Source organism: Amia ocellicauda, chromosome 7 (genome assembly GCF_036373705.1).
Source record: "Amia ocellicauda isolate fAmiCal2 chromosome 7, fAmiCal2.hap1, whole genome shotgun sequence".
NCBI lineage: Eukaryota > Metazoa > Chordata > Actinopteri > Amiiformes > Amiidae > Amia > Amia ocellicauda.
In genome coordinates this window covers 39,723,498-39,743,881 of record NC_089856.1, presented here as the reverse complement: position 1 = coordinate 39,743,881, position 20,384 = coordinate 39,723,498, and the positions used below count along the sequence as shown (strand labels likewise).

The window sequence follows — 20,384 nt, the reverse complement described above, 5'->3', positions numbered from 1 at the left end:
AATACAAAGTGCAAACCACATAGAATTAGTGCTTAGCATATCAAATTCACAACATGCAATTGGAAAAGTGGAAGGAGATTGTTATGATCAGACATGACATAGGGGGCATTGGTGGCACTGCCCCACTGGTTTATGAACTTCGAATGTTACCAGATGTATAACCAGGGACACACTTTTTCAGTCCCATGTTTCTCAAATTCACTTATTAATGTAATAATTTACAAATAAACGGTGACTCCACATTTCACAAATACTGCCCTCCCCCCACCTCAGTTGACATCCGTTAACACCCCCCATCGACAATTCGTCAGCAGCAAACCCACTTCCCTTCAACAGTCCTCTTTGGGACCACGCCGGTGTGGTCCACTACACCACTGCCATAACCTAGGAAATTGAGTCGATCTTTGAAGGTGGTGATTGACGATAGATGATATCAAGATAATACAAAATGACAGAAATTAGTTCTGTTGATTGAATTACTGATGAATCCATTCCCCAGAATGAGTCTCGTGGGAAAAAAATCTAACTTATAAGGTTAGGACCCAATCAGCCTGATGCCACACTTCAGAGGAGACTACGTGGGGACTTGATTCAAGTCTTCAAAATCATGAAAGGCATCGACCGCATCAAACCAGAGGAGCTTTTCCAGATCAGCATGGATACATACCTGAGCTTCAAGGCATTCAAGACGGAAAACAGGAGACACTTCTTCACACAGAGAGTCATCACAATCTGGAACAAACTCCCCAGCAATGTGGTAGAAGCTGAAAATTTGGAAACATTTAAAATCAGACTGGATTTTATAACCAGCACGATGGGTCGAATGGCCTCCTCTCGTTTATAAACGTTCTTATGTTCTTATGTTCAGCAGTCTTTAAATGACAGGCGTAAATAGTATATTGGGTACTAGAAAAAGAAGTGGCTGTGTGGCAGCACTACCATAAATTCATGGTTTGCTGTTTGAAGGGGATATTACTGAGACTAAAATGTGAATGAGTGAATTAAAACATTAAAACAAGTAAATCTCACCTGGAAAGTGTGATTCAACTTGCTACTTTTTTAAAGCCTGTGATTATACAATATTAATATACAATGTGCATGTTCTTGTTAAAGAAAATATTTGTAATTATTTTATTTTAAATTGGTAGTCACTGTATGCAGTGCGTAACTTTGAAAACTCTGCCGGAACTGGTCAAAAATTAAACTCAACAAAACAAAACAAAAACGTACCGAATAATGGCCAATCTTTTAGTGTTTTTTTCATTACCCTGAAATTAAAGACACATTGCTTCGTGAAACACTGAAAGAACGTACATGCCAGTGTCACATTTGCCATTATTTGGTAAATTTAATATTTTTAAGTTGCTTATATTCTAGAAACAAACTGGAAGAGTGGTATATGTCTTACTTTTACACTACAGTAACATGTAAAGACACACACTTCATTCATGTTTTCCAGAGATACCTTAAAGGTAACTAGACAAGTTTGAAACCAATCCAGAATCCAGGGTCTCTGGATATAGCAGAGGTTTGGTACGACTGGTGGGAGGGGAAGAGAAATTTGGACATTTCATATGGCTGACTGGCGATCGACTGTCACCACCTCGTGCAGCTCTTAGGAAATGGGGAAACGAGATGCAGGGGAAGAAGACAATGTTTGAAGATGTTGGGTTTGAAGATTTCAAGGTACTGAGTAACTATGTGTACCGTTGCTTTTTTGAAGATCAGAATGCATTTATAGATCTTAAACCAACAAAGACTGTTACAAACTTGACAGTTACCTCTGAGCTGGAGAGGAGCGAGAAGGACAACACATCGATGTAACCAGTTGATGCTTAAGAAATTATCTACATGTCAAAGCACATGTGGTTTAATGGGAAGCAGTATTTGTTTTCTGCAGCTCTCAAGTGTGTGCTGTCAGTGCACAAATCAGTTAATCTCTTGATTGCAGCAGGCTTTGCAAAAGATGTGACTGAGTTGTCTAAAGTCTTCCTCTTGACTGGCAGAAAACAGTGTGCTTATCTAAGCCACTCAGTTTCCACTGGAATTCAAGTATACTTGTAGACACTGAACACAAATACCAGAAAAAACATACTTGTACCATGACATGCATTTTATTAATATGCACATTTTATAAAAGTTACAGTGTAGCGGTAACAGGTGTAAGCTGAATTAACATATTAGCACATTTTTTAAACAAAGGGAAAAATATAAATATATAATCTAGTCACATACAACATTTTTATTTGTTTCCTATTTTTTTTTGTCCATGATCATATATAGTGGGAAAAGGACTGTACAGTTTTTGATTCGGTTGCACTGGGTATCTATGTGACAAAAATCTTAAAATATCAGGCAAAAAAAGTGATAAAATGCAGATAAATATGTTCTGATTCTTGATTGAGCATAATCAGAAACTTCCTTCCCTCTGTGACTTTGAAGGCTCCCTGCTCTGTAGGATGTCATTGGTGTGCCTTAGGGTAGCTTCCTGTCCTGAAAAGTCCCCCTCTTCTATCCCATTTGAGTGGTTAATGTGGAAATCATTCATTCTTTTATGGAGTTTTTCCAAACCTAACTTGGCCCTAAATGCTTTGCAAAAAATGAAATAAATGAATGGGTCTAGGCATGCATTGAGGGTGGAGAGCAAGACTGTGAATTCCTTAAGGTAATACAAAGTCTTCTTCCATGCACAGCTGCTAATAACATCGAGTGTGGTGAGGATGTAAGGAAACCTCACAAGATAGTATGGGACAAAGCAGATGAAAAACACAGTGATTAGAACACACATATTCTTCTTTGACTTCAGTAGATCTTTGTTGGAAGCATACTTGGATTTTTTCAGTCTTTTTGTGGTTTGAAAGTAGAAAAAGGAGAGGGACACTAGCACGAAAATGAACACGATGATGGAGACAGTGTGCACAGAAAAGTAGAATGTCTTTACAGCCGTGGGTAATAAAGAATGACAAATCTTAGTTTTCACCGGAGACAACCATATGTTGATGGAGAGAGCATTGAATCCTCCGCCTAGAAGGAGAACCAAAGTCCAGGTTCCATAGGAGATGTATTTTGCAGTCTTAACGGTGTGAAAAGTGTGGTTTTCCGTCGCCCTCACAATTTTCAGGTACCTGTTTGCACCGATATATTGCATAAAAAGGATGCTAGCGTACATGTTCAGGTAGAAAAGGGTAGCTCCAATCGTGCAGTAGATCTTCCTGATGGTCATGTTATCTGTGGAGTAGTTAATGATCTTCAGAAGCAGCGAAAGTATCAGCAAAAAGTCGGCAATGGCAAGGTTTTTTAAGTAGATCATGACGCTGGAACTGTTAAGTTTATTACAGAAATAAACCCACAAGGTGACTGCATTGAGCACAAGTCCCAGACTGAAGACCAGAGAGTAGACAACGGTAAAAGCAGTATGTAGGGCAGCTATTGGATACTCACATGAGTTATTTTCCGATGTGTTGTCTGTAAAATAAAATAATACTTATGTTTCTAAAATGAAATCATGAAATATATATTTTTTAGATTACATCTGTAATTCCAGGGCAGGTTAGAACATGTTATTTTTGATAGTTAACAATTAAATTAGCATACAGGCATTCTTTCTGCACCAGAGTCAACAGCAACCGTCTCCACATCGTTCCACGCAAGTGACAGATAATGGAGAAAATCAATTTACTCACCTTTTATATTCATGTTCTGGACGATTTCTGGTTCAGGTTCAAGAAGACTCAGATCTTTTTGATGTTTGTGATGAGGCTGTTTGATTCTCAGTGAACACTTCCCCCCTGAAGTGGTCTAAAAGCGTAGACATTTGAAGTGGAAGTAAGAGACCACAACTAAACACCAAGTAAGAGCATAACACTGGGTCGATAGGACATTTGTCTTTCCTGTAGAGTGAGATGATACATTATAAATATGCCTAGACCTATACACATGTCTTGCATGCAATGTTATTTATTTATTTATTTATTTATTTATTTATTTGTTTATTTATTATATATTTTTAATATAAATAAATGTGATATTACCTTGCAATTGTTTGGCTATTATGAATTGTTGCAACATTCATAGTATGATAGTATATTTTTGGCAGTATTCCTATCAGCATCTGTGATGCAAAGCCTATTTTTTTAAACAGATTATAGCTGAGATTAAATGAAAAGTGTGACCTTCTTTGCAAGTTGCAAATTACAAAAAGCATTCAGTGTTGGTTTTTGTTTTTGTCTGGCTGTTTTTTTCTACTTATTAGTACTGGGCTATAATTTACAATTTGTAGGTGGGACACAGTTTTTATCTAATTCCGGCCTATGTTTAGGTGAAACAACACACACACAAAGACAAAGGAAAAACATGCTGTAGTTTTCTCTCTATTTATTTCTTTATTGAATATGAAAAAAGTTGTATCTGTAAGCTCTTGGAATAATGTTTGGTAAAATGGAGAGGTGAGTTTTCTCGGGGTGGGGACAACGACCCCAGACTAAATTCTTGGTAGCTCCATTGTGTTGTTATTAAATGTCCTTTCAAATTGCAAAATTCTTAGTCAGCTTTCATGCGTGACACATTTCCTCTTTCTGCAGTATTATTCACATGTGACCATATAACCACTGAAAAGATTGTGTGTGTGTGTGTGTGTGTGTGTGTGTGTGTGTGTGTGTGTATACTGCCTCCCAGAGTGCACTCACAGAAACGCCACAGAGAAAGCATACAACTCTGAGGGAATCATTCTGAAGTAAAATAGGTTAGACTCCTTGTTTATTTATGTTCATACATGGACTTAATTAGCTTAAATATTATCTTAAATTTAAACTTGCTTTTTTATGTAGTAATATTGTATAAGAATATAAAAAAGACTTTAATTTTTTAACTTTAATTAAGAATGTTAGAAATAATTACAAGGCATTTGCAGCATGTATTTACAACAAAATTAATACATATATATATATATATATATATATATATATATATATATATATATATATTTTTTTTTTTTTTAACAAAACACATTGATGATTTAATAACACAATAAAAAGTTTTAATAATTATGTTAAAATTATGTTACACTTAAAAAGCTATTACATCTAAACTTTTTAGACTTTTTCAGTGGTTGCAAATATGGGTAACACTGTTCCATATACTTTGGTTTATAGCAATCTATACTCTATTAATATATTAATAACAACCTATTAAAGCATTATTAATGTGATTATTAAACTTTGGAAATTACTCCTCCAGGAAACTGAAATGACAACTTGTTGTATTTAACCCATTACATGGACATCAGAGAACAAGGCTGAGATTTTTGATGTTCAATCACAGCTCCCTCAAAGCTTACACAGTATTTACAAATCACAACATTTCGTTACATGAACAGTCTTTTGTAACTACATTAAGAATACATTTTATAGGTTGATATTCATCTATTAATGATAGATTGCTTATCAGTTGTGATGTAACCTTATTATAAATATATTATAGTCTTATTTAAACAAGTGCAAACATTTGCTTAACCTTCTGCAGCAGTTATTACTATTTATTTGAAAGTGTCAATGTTTAGAAACTACAATCTACTGTTTATCTTGCCCATTTGCATGGTGGGGTGGTCTGTCTGATGCTTACTGTCCAACATCGAAAACAGTTTTGTTGCTCAAATGTTCCTAATCTCACCTACAAAAGGTTTAGAATTTTGCAGATATGTGGTTCCTGGAAATTGTTTCAGCCTTATATATGTTGTAGATTTCTGTAATCACAGACCATCATGCTCTGAACACTTTGCAGCACTTATCACACCGGATGTCCTTGCTGCTAGTTTCCATAAACTAGGGACAGCTGTTTGAAGAAAAAAACAACAACAAAAGTTGTTTTTCAAAGGTTAATCGTCTCTCAATGTTCTCCAGTGAATTTAAAAAAGATACACTGAGCCGTAAACAAATCTCCAGACTTCACTGTACCTGTAGGCTTACTGCTACATTTGTTTTATGGTTAATGTAGAGCAGAGATCAAATTGAATTAGCCTACTTCTCAAGATGTTTTCTTAGTGAACCACTAATCATTTTTTGACCATTTAAGTTCCCTGTTAACTTACTCTTATTGCATCTCCCTTACACTTTCACATTTTTTGTGTACTTGGAATAAGTTGATTTTCAAAAAGCTGCTGAAGCTATTGTTTTCATCTTTCCCCTCTTGGCTCAAACTAAACTGGCAGTGTAAACGGCAGAAATTGATTTTCTTCTTACTTCCACATCTTTCGTTGTAAAGCTTTTTAGCAGGGCTTCTCTGAACAGTCTGCACATGAGGAAATAAATGATGGGATCAAGACAGACATTAAGAGCCGACAGCAGCAGAGTACTTTCCTTCAAATGGAACAATGAAAACTTGCTCTGCACACTGTACGCACTACTAGTCTGACTTAAGGTGTAGGGGATCCTGCAGATATGGTACGGCACAAAACAAATAAAGAACACCAACAGGATGCTAAAAATGTTCCGGTTGGATGTCCTTTTGGTCTCTGTCGAGTCTCTCCTGAAATTCCTGTAGGAGTCATAGATCTTCTTGGCTATCGAGGCGTAGCAGAATGCCATCAGCAGGAAAATGCACCAGAAGACAACCACACAGCAGTAGTTTGAAAACTTGTGCCAGCGCACTCCCAGACTGGTTTTGAGGCCAATACAGCTCTTGGAAGTTTCTTTGGTCGCCTCCTTGCTGCTGAGAATTGAGTTTGGCAGCACAGAGAGCAAGAGCAGCAGCCATGTTAAAAAGGAAAGCCCTTTGGAGAGGCCAACACTCTGCATGACGGCAGCCCTGGATGTCTGGACAACTTTGAAGTACCGCTCCAAGCTTAGGAGCCCCAGGAAGACGATACCCACATACATGCTGGAGTAGAAAAGGACAGCGGTGTAGCGGCAGACCACCACCCTCATATACCAGCCTCCCCAGCCAAAGTCGTTGGCGATCTTGAAGGGGAATGTTAAGGTCATCAGCAGGTCGGCGACTACAATGTTCTTGAGGTAAACGACGAAGCTGCAGTTGTTTGGGATTTTGAAGAAGATGCAGGCAGCCAGGCTGTTGAGAACCAGCCCCCCAATGAAGACCACGCAGTATAAGATGGGCAGCACCTGCTTGGTGAAAACGCTGTTGAAATCCGTAGTGTTTCTGCTGATGTTTGCAGAGCTCTTTGGATCCATGCCTGCCTTCAACAAGTAAGAAACAGATGAGACTATGGGGGCATGTGGGCATTCATTAAGGACTATAGTAATTCAGTCTATTCAAAACCGTTTATCTGTCTTTAATTTTTTATTTTTATTTGAGAACAATTAGCAAATGCATATATTTTCATCCTAACATATTTAGTTAAAAGTTAAAAGTGTACTGCACATTTACATACATCTCCGTTTACAAGGACATTCCTTTTTTGTTTTGATTTTTGATATAATTCAGATCTAATGAACTCTAAACAGGTAATCTTAGAAAAATAACATTACTTACCCACGTTGTCTTTGATGTCCAGTCTGTGACTTTATCTTCTTATTCTTTTTAAAATAAAGAACTACAAGAATAGTTTGTTATTGAAGCAATTAAATGTAATAGAAAGAATATCTAGTGTCATTAGCAGAGAGTTAATTAAATGTATTACACTTGACATATCCTCTTCATGTATTACTGGAGCTGATAACTGTTGTGGTTCTTTCACACTGGTTTCCTGTAAAATGCTGGAGGACCTAAGCTGACTGCAGAGACTGCATACTTTCAACACTTTACTTTTCACATGACATGCACTGCCTCCCTCACAAAGCTGGACACTTTGCAGGAAGAATAGAAAATAAATAAAGGAAGACGCTTTTGTTTTGTATTTCACTATTATTAACCATTTCCCTCTGGTTTCCTCTTCTGGATTTCAATTCTTTATATGTTATTCTGGCAATTCACATCCCTATGAAGTGAATCTGACACAGAAAATACTGTTTAAAAGAGACTGGCGAGTGCTATTTTTGGTCCCTCTTTTAGAACATAAAATTAATGACCATCAGTTCACTGGGACAAGGTTTGTTTATCTGGTTAAATCTCCTCAAAGAAATGGAATGTGACCTTCTATTACAGTTCATGTTTATGACTTCATATTACTCTGCGGGTTTTCCTGTACTAAAACATTGATGTGAACATCAGAGATCACAAGAGGCAGTGGATGTCTCGTTTGCATGCTGCAAACAGTGGTGTGTAATGTTCTTGATAAAGATGTTTGTATATAACCATTGGTGCGATTTTAAAATCCAGATACAGCCTTACAGCCCACAGTTCCTTGCAAATAGCTTGAAACTGCGTTTTCAGAGGAAGTGGAATTGACCTGTGGTCGTTCAGCTGCATTTTTGCATCGTTTAATAAAAGTTTTGGCAGTCATGTAGTTTGTACTTCCTGTGTGAGGTTTCAGGTCTCTGGAAAATATCTTTAAAACTTCTATTTATAAGCGTTGTGCTTTTTTTCTTGTCTCTCTGGTTCAACTGTAAAGTGGAAAGTGCACCAGCTGTTAACGTGTTCCCAGGACAATGATGACCCTCCAGTACTTCTCTGTAAACCCTGATTTTTGCATTTCATTTACAATATCTGATGCTCTTATGTATGTCAGACCATGTTCTTGAAGGAAGCTTTGCCAACACAAATAAAGCAGAGGAGACGGAATTCTATTTGTGGGTTTTTGTTTAAAGGAATAGAATTTATTTTTAAACTGTGCTATTCCCTCAACTGTATCCTCCTTATTAAGGTAATTGTAAATACAGACTCTATATTTGTCGCTAACATGTGTGGGTGTAGGATTTCTGAAAAAAGTGCTCTGGATAGACCTAGTCCTGCTGAGAGGCACATGAGGGAGTTGCACTGAACCAGGTGTCAAAGGAAGCGCCATAGACCATTGTTGCAGCAACTACTTATAGATTATGTTGTCAGATGATCATAGGTGGTCTTCTTCCATACTGATCTTTGTCTTGTATATAAGAGTCACAGCACAAATGAGCAACCAACAATGCCGTCACATCCACTGAGACTTAGCTGTTATGGTGGGCTCAGTATGGACTATAGATAGCTGCAACATCAATAGTCTCTGGCTCTTCCTTTATTTTGGCTTCACAATGGTTCTCTTCAGCCTTGAAGGGCTACCACAAATATGGGAAAGTACTGACTGGAGTAAAGGTAAAGAGGAGCTGAAAACGCATGGTCAGTCCAACACAAAGAACAAATAGGATTTCTGCTGTTTTCTGTGAGTTTGTAGAAAGCACAATGACACTCACCTGATCAAACAGAAGAACCCTGTCATTTGAGCGATTTACACAGCTCAGTCAAAGAACAGAAGCTTACCAGTTCTAAACTATTCCTTATAAAGAGTTAACAAAGTTCAGTGTTTATACATAGATAAAGGGATTGCTCAAATCTGTATAGGCATTTTTGGCTGCCTCTGACTATCTCTCTCACTCTGAGGATTTTGGCCAATTGTGGTAATAAGAATAAAAGCACTAAATAAACCTCTCATCTTATTTTTATTTTCAGGTTCAGCTTGTTTGACAAACACCTTTGTTCTGTGCAGTAATTAAAGAGATAGATCAAATTGGCCATAATAGAAGCTAGGAAAGCAGTCTTTGTATCATGCCGGCACTCACATGATCAAATAGAGGAAGGGTGTTTATAGTGTGGTTTCTGTGGAAGGAAGACCAGATGAGTTTTGTTCTTGTGCTGCAGCCTCAGTGACACAGATGAATGTTATTCTTTGAAGTGTGTCTTTTTTTAGAAAAGTGCAATTGATTTATTTATTTCAAGCCCTTCCCCATCCCTCACCTCTAATTGGCCCCAAAGTTTGTTTTAAATAGCTTATTATAATCATAGACTTGAAATTGGACACTGGTGTCTGGGAATCAAGGTTTTTCAATGTATGGTCTGTGCAGCGTTCTGACTTATCTCATTCGTGGTTCCCTTTGTTCCATTTCTAAAGTTCTGGCACACATTTTGGTAACCTTGCTTGTGAAAACACATGCTGTATAGTAGCTGATTATTTGGAATACATCTAGCCACTCCCTAGTACAAGCACCTCAGTATTGGCTAGATAAACAATGTGGTGGTGTGATCTTGGGATTTATGTGGGAGACCTCTGTAACTTTCTGACTCACATTTTCTAGGTTAGTTTGTGACTGTATCCAGTATATCAGACATGATGACAAGTCCAGTGCTGAACATGTTATAAAGCGAATATGACCTTCATTGATATAACCAACAAACCAGGAAGAATCTATATTTTTATATATATATATATATATATATAAAGATGCATAGATGGTGCCAAATGAGGAGTTTCAGTGTTATTAAATCAATTTCCTAAACAAACAAACACACAAATAAATGAATACTGCAATATTACAGTGGAACCATTATAACAAAACAACATTACACAAACTGATCTCAGAGTGTACAGACATCTGTGCATGTATATCTACTACTATATACCTTGTACATGAAACAGGGTCCTTTAGGAATCCACGTATATGAGCTAAAAACGAATAAAAACGTAACCCTGTAAGAGAAGCCAGAGGAAAACATATGGAGAAATGTCCATGTGCAACTCCATACTTGAACATTTCTAAGTATGTTGTCCTTTGGCTTCTCTCCAGTGTTAAATATTTTATTTTGAGCTCACCCACTTTTTTAGGGCAGTGGCTTCTGGGAGGACCCCCATGTCTGCTGGTTTTCATTCCATCTCCATGGTCACCTACTCACCTCCCCAATTTCTACCTATTTAAGAGCTGACAACATCTGACAAGTTTCAAATAGGACAATCCTTACTAGTTAAAATTAAGGGTTCAAACAGGAGCTCTGTTAAAAAACAACCTGAAAAGAGACCTGGGGTTCCACCAGGGCCAGGGCCCCCCAAAAAAACGAAACAAAAAGAAACATAACCAGAATCACTGTATTTCTGTTATGAGATTTTAATGGGAACCTCCTTTTCCTTCCTTCTTGTTTAATAATTTTGCACATTTTATAGCATAACATAATTGTGTACAAATCTAATAAGCTGTACATGGTGTGAAGATTTTTATCACAACTTCATAATGAAAGCTTGGACATGAGATAGTAGCGTAAAAGGTAGTGACAACGTGAGAGGATAAATACTACACTACAGTATTTTCAAGTATTTCCATATTTTTGGGGGGAAATTGACAGCATTATGAATTGTACTTGGTGCAACTGTTCTTGTGGCACATCCTCGAGGCAAATATCAGTGTCTCATAGCCCATCTGTTGTGTCACATTAACAAACTGCTATCAAGCAAGAGGAATAAACAGCAGAGTGAGAAACTCAGTGGGGAGAATGCTTAGTCACCCTAGCATGCACAAGTGATAAGGAACTGCTCGTGATGGATTTATTTCCTTTTTTCTTATTAAAAGTGGTTTTGAAAAAAAAAAAAAAAAATTGGTCAGAGATGCCACAATTTAAAAACATCACTGCGATCTGTCATCAAAATGACGTGTTCTAAATGTAATGAGATACTTCACAGCAGAACTAGGGCTCTCAGACGACATCCATAACCATTGCCTCTCTGGGATGGAATTTCTTCCCTGATAAGAAAGGAGTACAGTTATGTACAATGTAAGAATAATTTAGTTTACTTATATTATTGTTTGATATACTTCAAGTGTACTTGCCTATAGCTTACCCATTCTTTCATAAGGGTTACTACAAGGTTCATGATGAATTTGTGACAGCAACAAGTACAGCAAGAAGAGGCTGCATGTGTTTGGTTAATTCCATACAACATGTTTGTCTAATTTTGGATGGGGATGAGCTAGCTTTGTTATCAAATTTCTCACAGCACACATGCTTACAATGCTGAGCAAATTCTGGCTGCAGGAAGAAAAGTATAGTATTTTCTCCAGCAGGGTGCGATGTAGTACAGAGAAAGATTATACCAGTGTGCTGTTTGCTGTAAGTGCATTTTGGGGGTTAGCACTGGGCTAGTTTTTACTTACATTATTCATGTATAATATCTGTATTCATTTTCATAGTTTAAATAGATACGTGACTTATCTCTTTTACTTTATGTATTTGTCTTTTTCTGCAGTAGATGTACAGTGGGAGTTTCCCTCTGCATTTTGCAGATTCTCTCTTACTTAATCCAATTACAGTCACGTATCCTGTCAGACTCTGTGTGTGCAGTTTCCCCTCTGATTGTTTTTGCATTGACCAAAAAAAGTATATTTTCAGTGACTTCTCAGAGGTGAGAAGTCGCATTTTATGCATTTTATGCAAGTCTGAATAGGTTAACAGTAACAGCTCCTCTCTGTCACCCTGTGAGAAGCTGACTCTCAGACTCGGCACAAGCAACCAAAACCAAAACTGAATAATCAAACAAACAAGCAAACATACTAAACTGCTCAGTTGGGTGTGTGGTTTTGTCCTGTTTTGGTGCTTACTCCAATTGGGGGATATTTCAGAATCTCTGTCCAAATGTCAGTGTTGCATGAATTTGAATTCTGTTGCTCTTGATTGTGGCTCTTATTTTAGCTAGTGGTGCTATTCAGCAAATCAGTCTCTCGAGTTAAAAATGACTGTTTGCCCTCAAGACATTACAGACAAGTGTGCCAGCAGATTTGTCTGGGTGACTTAGTTAAGTGTCTTCAGTACATATACAAATAAATAAGAATTAAAAAGAAGAGATGATAAGTGTGTAGCTTGTTAGGCATCAAAGGAAACATGCTTTTATAGGAGAATAAATGTTAATTGTGTAAAAATAAAATATTTAGGTTTTCTTTTAAATAAACAAGTGGCACAGTATAATAATATGTTTAGCTCACGTTGGCAATAATTAATCTATAATACAACTTTTGAAAAAGCTGTACCAGATACGCCTTTCACTGACCACTTGGTGGCCACACTTAGATCAGCTGTTTGAACAGCGAAATAAACAGAACACTACCACCAACCTTTCCCCTCTCAATTTGAATGCCAAATTACTCATATTATGTATCATATTATCTTCACTTTTCCAGGTGCAAAGTTGATCAATTTTGAGTCCCAGATTCAATTTGGATTTAAGAATCAGAATTAGCAGCAAAAAACAGGGCAGTGTACTGACAGCTGCTCTCTGTATTTGAGGTTGATCAATAAAAAGTGGAAAATGGAAAACAAAATACAGAAAATAGAACATACATCTTTTAACCTAAATAAATCACATTAACAGTAGTAAATAATAAACAGTCGAGGGACATACTGAAAATAGGAACATTTAAGGTTACAGTTGAGTGGAGAATTTACACAATTTTGCTTTGTTGCTAATAGCACATTGATCATAGAGATGTAATTTAGAGTACGCCAGTGACTCAGCTAAAATGTCATGATAATGCGTTTTGTTCCAAACATCCAAAACTCTGTTTAAAAAAATAAATATAAAACCCTTCCATTTTCTGCAGATATTTCTCTGTTTAAAATAATAATAATAAAACATCATGTTTGACATTATGATTAATGTTGTGCCTCAAAGCAACTAGGATGGTCTCTTAGTCTATCTTTGTGTCAGGGTCTATAACACAGTTTCAGTGTATCTCAATATGACTAGAAGATGCTGGAGGAGAACATTAAGCAGCTATTTTCATGTTTCCTGATGTTTTAAGCCATGCCTTTGTTGTGATCTTGGCTTAGACATTAAACAAAATAAAATAGTTTTGCACTTTGAAGTATCACATTGCATCACATACCAGATCTTATGCTTTTATTCCAGCACAACCTGTAGGACCTCAGACAGCCATTCTGGAGAAAGATTGTCATGTTCGTCTAGGATACAAATGTGCAATAAGAAAATTGTACATCTGACCACTCCACCTCTAGACTGCTGGCATCATTCTGCCTATTGTAAAATTCCCAAGGCCACTGGAAAATCTTCTCTCGTGAAAGTACAAGCATGGTCGGTGGGCTATTCTGTTCTCACCCCAAAACTCTAGGCTCAGGATGAGTTTGGCAGGTACACCAGGTCATGGTGCCTGGAAAAGCAGGGAGTCTGTGAGGTTTGACCACTACTCCTTGGCAGAGGTGTGCTCCCGGAATCTGCGCACCTGCGTCCTTCTGGTGCTCTGCCTGGAGTCATTTAGTGAAGAGTTCTGTTCCAGGTGCAGTTTTTTCAGCAGCTTCCTGGTGAAGGACTTGCACATGAGGAAGTATATTACGGGGTCCAGACACACATTGCATGCTGACATGAACAGCGTTACTTTCTTGCCATACATCAAGATGTCCTCACCCTGCTTGTCAAAATGCTTGTCAATCTGACTCAATGTGAACGGGATTCTCCACAGATGGTAAGGCACGAAGCAAATGAAGAACACCACCAGGACGATGTATATGTTCTGGTTGGACTTTGAGCTCTTCTGTGCTGTGCACACAAACTGCTCATTGGACTTGTGGATGTGCTTGTAGATGGAGATGTAGCTGGCCACTAGGATGATGAGAACAACTATGAATATGCAGATGTTGCAGTAGGACACCACGGCGTGCCATGTTATGCCAAACTCACTTTTCAGCCTGGAGCAGTACCTGGCATTCTCCGACGTTGGGGCTTTGTTGGTGAGGATCGTATTTGGCAATGATAGGAAAATTATGCCCAGCCAGACGCCTACCGCCATGAACTTAGTGAAGGTGATGTTGTACATCTTGGAGTCTCCAAATGGTTTGACGATCTTCAGGTATCGGTCCAGGCTGATCAGTCCCAGGAATATGATGCTGATGTACATGTTGGCGTAGAATATGACGGCGGAGTAGCGGCAGACGAAAGCACTGAGCTGCCATGGGCCCAGCCCTGACTCACTGATGATTGAAAAGGGGAATGTCAGCGTCATGACCAGGTCTGCGACGGTGATGTTTTTGAGATAGAAGATGAAACTGCTGCTGTTTTTCAGCTGAAAAAAAATCCAGGCCGCCAGGCTGTTGAGTATGAGTCCGACCACAAAGATGAGGGAATACAGCATGGGAAACACAACTGTGAACACAATAGAGTCTTCATCAGTAGGATTCATGCTGCTGTTGTTGGAATTCATATCTAAAAGCAAATGAGAAAGAAAGAGATAGATTATTGAATATCAATATACAGTGAGGGAAAAAAGAATTTGATCCCCTGCTGATTTTGTACGTTTGCCCACTTAATGGTAGGTGTATTTCAAAAAAGTTATAAATTGATTTGCATGTTAATGAGGGAAATAAGTATTTGATCCCCTATCAATCAGCAAGATTTCTGGCTCTCCAGGTGTCTTTTATACAGGTAATGACCTGAGATTAGGAGCACTCTCTTAAAGGGAGTGCTCCTAATCTCAGCTCGTTACCTGTATAAAAGACACCTGTCCACAGAAGCAATCAATCAATCAGATTCCAAACTCTCCACCATGGCCAAGACCAAAGAGCTGTCCAAGGATGTCAGGGACAAGATTGTAGACCTACACAAGGCTGGAAAGACCATCGCCAAGGAGCTTGGTGAGAAGGTGACAACAGTTGGTGCGATTATTCGCAAATGGAAGAAACACAAAATAACTGTCAGTCTCCCTCGGTCTGGGGCTCCATGCAAGATCTCACCTCGTGGAGTTTCAATGATCATGAGAACGGTGAGGAATCAGCCCAGAACTACACGAGAGGATCTTGTTAATGATCTCAAGGCAGCTGGGACCATAGTCACCAAGAAAACAATTGGTAACACACTACGCCGTGAAGGACTGAAATCCTGCAGTGCCCGCAAGGTCCCCCTGCTCAAGAAAGTACATGTACAGGCCCATCTGAAGTTTGCCAATGAACATCTGAATGATTCAGAGGAGAACTGGGTGAAAGTGTTGTGGTCAGATGAGACCAAAATCGAGCTCTTTGGCATCAACTCAACTCGCCGTGTTTGGAGGAGGAGGAATGCTGCCTATGACCCCAAGAACACCATCCCCATGGAGGTAGAAACATTATGTTTTGGGGGTGTTTTTCTGCTAAGGGGACAGGACAACTGCACCGCATCAAAGGGACGATGGACGGGGCCATGTACCGTCAAATCTTGGGTGAGAACCTCCTTCCCTCAGCCAGGGCATTGAAATGGGTCGTGGATGGGTATTCCAGCATGACAATGACCCAAAACACACAGCCAAGGCAACAAAGGAGTGGCTCAAGAAGAAGCACATTAAGGTCCTGGAGTGGCCTAGCCAGTCTCCAGACCTTAATCCCATAGAAAATCTGTGGAGGGAGCTGAAGGTTCGAGTTGCCAAACGTCAGCCTCGAAACCTTAATGACTTGGAGAGGATCTGCAAAGAGGAGTGGGACAAAATCCCTCCTGAGATGTGTGCAAACCTGGTGGCCAACTACAAGAAACGTCTGACCTCTGTGATTGCCAACAAGGGTTTTGCCACCAAGTACTAAGTCGAAGGGGTCAAATACTTATTTCCCTCATTAACATGCAAATCAATGTATAACTTTTTGGAAATGCGTTTTTCTTGATTTTTGTTGTTGTTATTCTGTCTCTCACTGTTAAAATACACCTACCATTAAAATTATAGACTGATCATTTCTTTGTCAGTGGGCAAACGTACAAAATCAGCAGGGGATCAAATACTTTTTTCCCTCACTGTATGCTTACTGCAATTTTCTTATTGCAAGTTTTTTTGTTTTTGTGATCATTATTAATTTTGATGATCACTTTTTGAGCTGTTAGCAATGCCATTACTGGATACTCTCGTCATCTTATATGCCAAATACAGAACACTGATTTGGTATGCCAAAATCATTTATATGTACAGATTTAACAAGATTTAGCATTGTTTCTGTAGATTAAGATGTAATTTTAATACATGTATACTGTTAACGAAGATGAAGCCTCATATATATATATATATATATATATATATATATATATATATATATATATATATATATATATATATGGCATGCAAATGAAAGTATCAATTTCCATATGCAAATGTTATATTTTTTGAATTTTAAGTCTGTGTTGATAAATGTTAAATGTGGCTCGTTTTCCTAATGTAACCTGCCAGATGTAAAAGTGTAATTTCAGACACAAAAGTGAATGAAACAAGAAAAAGGGGAACTCAGTCTGGAATTGGTTAACTTACTTTTAATCACAGCAATCCTTGTGGCAACGAGGCTCTGTATCAGAAATGCCAGTCTGCAGCAGCACTCACAGCACTGGATATTAGTGGCAAAGACAGAATCTGGCCAGTACCCTGAGCAAGGTGGCAGCACTTGGTTCCAGACATGAGTAGTTGCATATTTCTAGATCTTCCAAAACTGAGTGATTCCGAATCTGAAAAGGTACAATAGAGAGTCTTATATCTGCCCAGACAGGTGACTCCTCAGCAGGCCTGTTTAAATATTCTTGGTTGATAAAACCTTCTGTTTCAAGGCGGCTTATGAACATTCAGTATGTTTGCCTATTCTCACTGACCTGCCTTTATGCATTTAATCCTCATAATATAATCTGATACTAGTACTGCTTATATTCACAGTGTGCCTCGGTTCCCCGTCTCAGTAATAAATGCTCCTGATGTTCAACTCTGTGAAAAGAAAGTCTACATTCTTTCATTCTACTATGCAGTGTGCTACACCATTAGGATCCTTTGGTATGGGTGTTAATTGAGGATAGATTATGCAGTGAAGGGCATGTGCTGTCATGCCCTTCCCATTTTGTTTTCATTTTGCATTTGTTTTCTGTAATGTGACTTGCAAAACCTGTGCATTGGTGGATCCATTGTAGCTTTTCACATGCCTTTCTTTCAACATCACCTTATCTTGCATTTATGAGTCTTACTGCACACAGTTATCAATTTCTGCACTGTTAATGTTTAAGTGGTAGGTCACATACTACAGGTCTTGAGTTTAGAAAACACCTTTCCCGTATCTGTAATCTGGCACTTCTTTACACATGTATCCCTGAAATGAAATATTTATGGCAGAAACCAACACAAACACAACATGTGAATATTCTTTGAAATGCTTTATTGTATTAATACATATGTATTGCCATATTCTTTTCAGAAATTAATATGTATACTTCCAGGTTGAATGAGTAGTTTATTCATAACTAATTGTTTAGTATACCAGGGGTTTTCATATTCTATAAATAATAATGAAAGCATACTGTCAATATCCATGAATGGAATATTAATACATGTTACTAACATAAGTGATTTATAATACAAATGCTTGTTTTTTATTTGACAAAATAGTTTTTAAATGTATACACAGAGAGACAAAAACAACTAGCAGCCAATTCAAAAAGCAAAGTATTTCCGAAACAAATTTTTACATGCTAACTCACACAAACTTGCTAGCAAACACACGTGAATCAACTTACCTCACGATTACTTGAGGGAAGATGCATGTAAATGAATGTTCCTTTATGTATCAGAAAAGCAGTCAGCGCCAGTAAAGCTCTGTGCTTCGTATGGCTCTTTTCTCTTTCATGGTCTGTTTAATACTATGGAACGCTGCCATTGGTGATCTAAATAAGGCAGTTGTTTGAAGTATGTTAAAAAATACGATTGCAGAAATGATTGCATCATGCCTCATTTCCCTAAAGTGTCTTTCTTCTGAAGTCAAACTACGAGGTTCTACTGTCAGGAGGGGCTTACATGAGACAAGTACAAACAGGACGTTACAATTCCAGCTTTGGTAGGTATATTTCCTAAACGTTGGTGTGTAAGCAACCTCAAAGCCTTTCAGTTTCACTGCATCTTACCTATAGACATAATTGCTTTTATGAAATCTTACGTCCATCATGATGCGCAGTTACAATGAATCGCCCATTTTGTTGTGTTTTACTGTTGTCTACATTTATGTCTAATTCACTTCCTCTTTCCCCCATATTTGGTTAAAGTTATACACATATTTTGCAAAGATCGACACTTTCCTTTCTTTAAATCTCTCCCAGTCCAAAATCTGTTTCCCTATTACATCATTAACTGGTTAAGGTGCACATATGATTCAATTAATAGCAAATTACATTGTCAGTTAGATTCAGTATTTATAAAGTTGTATTTCAAAAGTACTTCTTCTGACAAGGAAGGTTGTTTCTTTTCACTCTGGTTTCATACTTTCACCATACTATTAATGTGGTTGGGGCCTGTGCTTTCACAGTCTGTTCTCACAGGCTTACAGTAAGGGTTTGTTTGAGAGAAGTGGTTTATAACAATGCACATCCTGTTTGGTATGTGACTGGATAAAAAGGCAACCACATTATTTAGCATTTTTCGACATATAGTTTTATTTAAAAAAAAATGAATTTCTAAGTATCAATACCATTATTAGAGTGGGAGGCAAACACTACTGCAATATGTACATTACACATACAAGACCACCAGTTTAAGTGCTATTAGCAAATGCACATTGACAGGCTATTCTCAGAATGCATTAGCTTGCATGAGTATGTGTATTGTCTTGTCATGTATTGTACCTGTCTCTGACTGTCAACCTACAAATACGACTGGAATCTGAAGGTGAATATATACAATTATTTGCGGTTTATTTTTTGTGTACTGTAGGAGGCTATAGATATTGTCCGTGAGCATCTTAAATTGCTCATTAAGAGGTGGTTCACGCTTTTGCAGATTTTGGGGATATTATAATGCATTCACAATGAAAAAACTAAACTGCAAACAACCAAACCACAACCACATTGTAGATAGCGTGGTGTTTGTTGGTTGCCCATCTTCAAATAAAATGTTAGAATTCAAAAACATCTGAATATAGAAATTTCTATAAAACCATTATTATTGTCCTTTACTCACAGGCTTTCAGAATGTCACTATTTTTAATGTCTCTCTTGCAATTTCTTAGTTCCATACAATTTCTACTGACCTAATACAAAGCTTATATGAATGCCAAATGTCAAGACTCTACTTACTTATCTTGTTTTGCCCCTCTTAGGAAATGAAGGTCTCAAACACAGGCTCCAGACTTCTCCAAATACATATTCTTTCTGGCGTTCAGGTGCTGTGTCTCTGGACTGAACTATCCTCCATAATTCTCTAATCTGAACAAATTAAATTGCATTATAGATGTTTTATGTATTACAGAAGAATAAACATAACCAAAACATTCCAGCAATAGACTTTTTAGTCCTTTGTGATACACAAGTAATTTTGAAAGACGTTTTATATCCTTAGTGCTAATGTTTTCAAGACTAACGCCTCCTAAAACAATAATATATGGACTTTAGTCAGGGCATTTTAACGCCTTTCTGCCGCTGCATAGTCCAAAATCCAGTTAGTTTTCTATTCAATACACAAAAGGATTTCCTCTAATTATAGGCCAATCATAAAAAAAGTAAAATGATCTACAGGCTGTAAACCTACTAGCATATATTTTAATGTCAAATATTTATCATC

The 20,384-nt window shown here is 37.7% G+C and overlaps 3 protein-coding genes across 5 annotated transcripts; all 3 read right to left on the bottom strand.

Moving 5' to 3' along the window:
* Positions 1-2,024: 2,024 nt before the first annotated feature.
* LOC136754156 (P2Y purinoceptor 14) lies at positions 2,025-3,848 on the bottom strand. Its single transcript, XM_066710487.1, has 2 exons — positions 3,684-3,848; positions 2,025-3,465 (listed from the first exon to the last, which is right to left on the bottom strand). Exons 1-2 carry the CDS (start codon positions 3,694-3,696, stop codon positions 2,411-2,413), a joined length of 1,068 nt encoding a protein of 355 aa, XP_066566584.1. The 5' UTR covers positions 3,697-3,848; the 3' UTR covers positions 2,025-2,410.
* A 1,147-nt stretch (positions 3,849-4,995) lies between these two features.
* On the bottom strand, positions 4,996-7,722 carry LOC136753431 (P2Y purinoceptor 14). Of its 2 annotated transcripts, none has more exons than XM_066709542.1 (2): positions 7,486-7,722; positions 4,996-7,190 (listed from the first exon to the last, which is right to left on the bottom strand). In XM_066709542.1, exon 2 carries the CDS (start codon positions 7,182-7,184, stop codon positions 6,189-6,191), a length of 996 nt encoding a protein of 331 aa, XP_066565639.1. In that variant the 5' UTR covers positions 7,185-7,190; positions 7,486-7,722; the 3' UTR covers positions 4,996-6,188. The 2 variants fall into 2 exon arrangements, with proteins under 2 accessions (XP_066565639.1, XP_066565640.1); XM_066709543.1 differs by having other exon boundaries at positions 4,996-7,186.
* Positions 7,723-10,945: 3,223 nt separating this feature from the next.
* Positions 10,946-20,139, bottom strand: LOC136753430 (G-protein coupled receptor 87). Of its 2 annotated transcripts, none has more exons than XM_066709541.1 (3): positions 19,901-20,139; positions 17,112-17,302; positions 10,946-15,058 (listed from the first exon to the last, which is right to left on the bottom strand). In XM_066709541.1, exon 3 carries the CDS (start codon positions 15,054-15,056, stop codon positions 14,043-14,045), a length of 1,014 nt encoding a protein of 337 aa, XP_066565638.1. In that variant the 5' UTR covers positions 15,057-15,058; positions 17,112-17,302; positions 19,901-20,139; the 3' UTR covers positions 10,946-14,042. The 2 variants fall into 2 exon arrangements, with proteins under 2 accessions (XP_066565638.1, XP_066565637.1); XM_066709540.1 differs by lacking the exon at positions 19,901-20,139 and adding an exon at positions 18,353-18,636.
* Positions 20,140-20,384: the final 245 nt, after the last annotated feature.

Coding starts and splice junctions, on each gene's coding strand:
- LOC136753431 (XM_066709542.1), bottom strand. CDS start 7,184: ATGGATCCAAAGAGCTCTGCAAACATCAGCAGAAACACTACGGATTTC.
- LOC136753430 (XM_066709541.1), bottom strand. CDS start 15,056: ATGAATTCCAACAACAGCAGCATGAATCCTACTGATGAAGACTCTATT.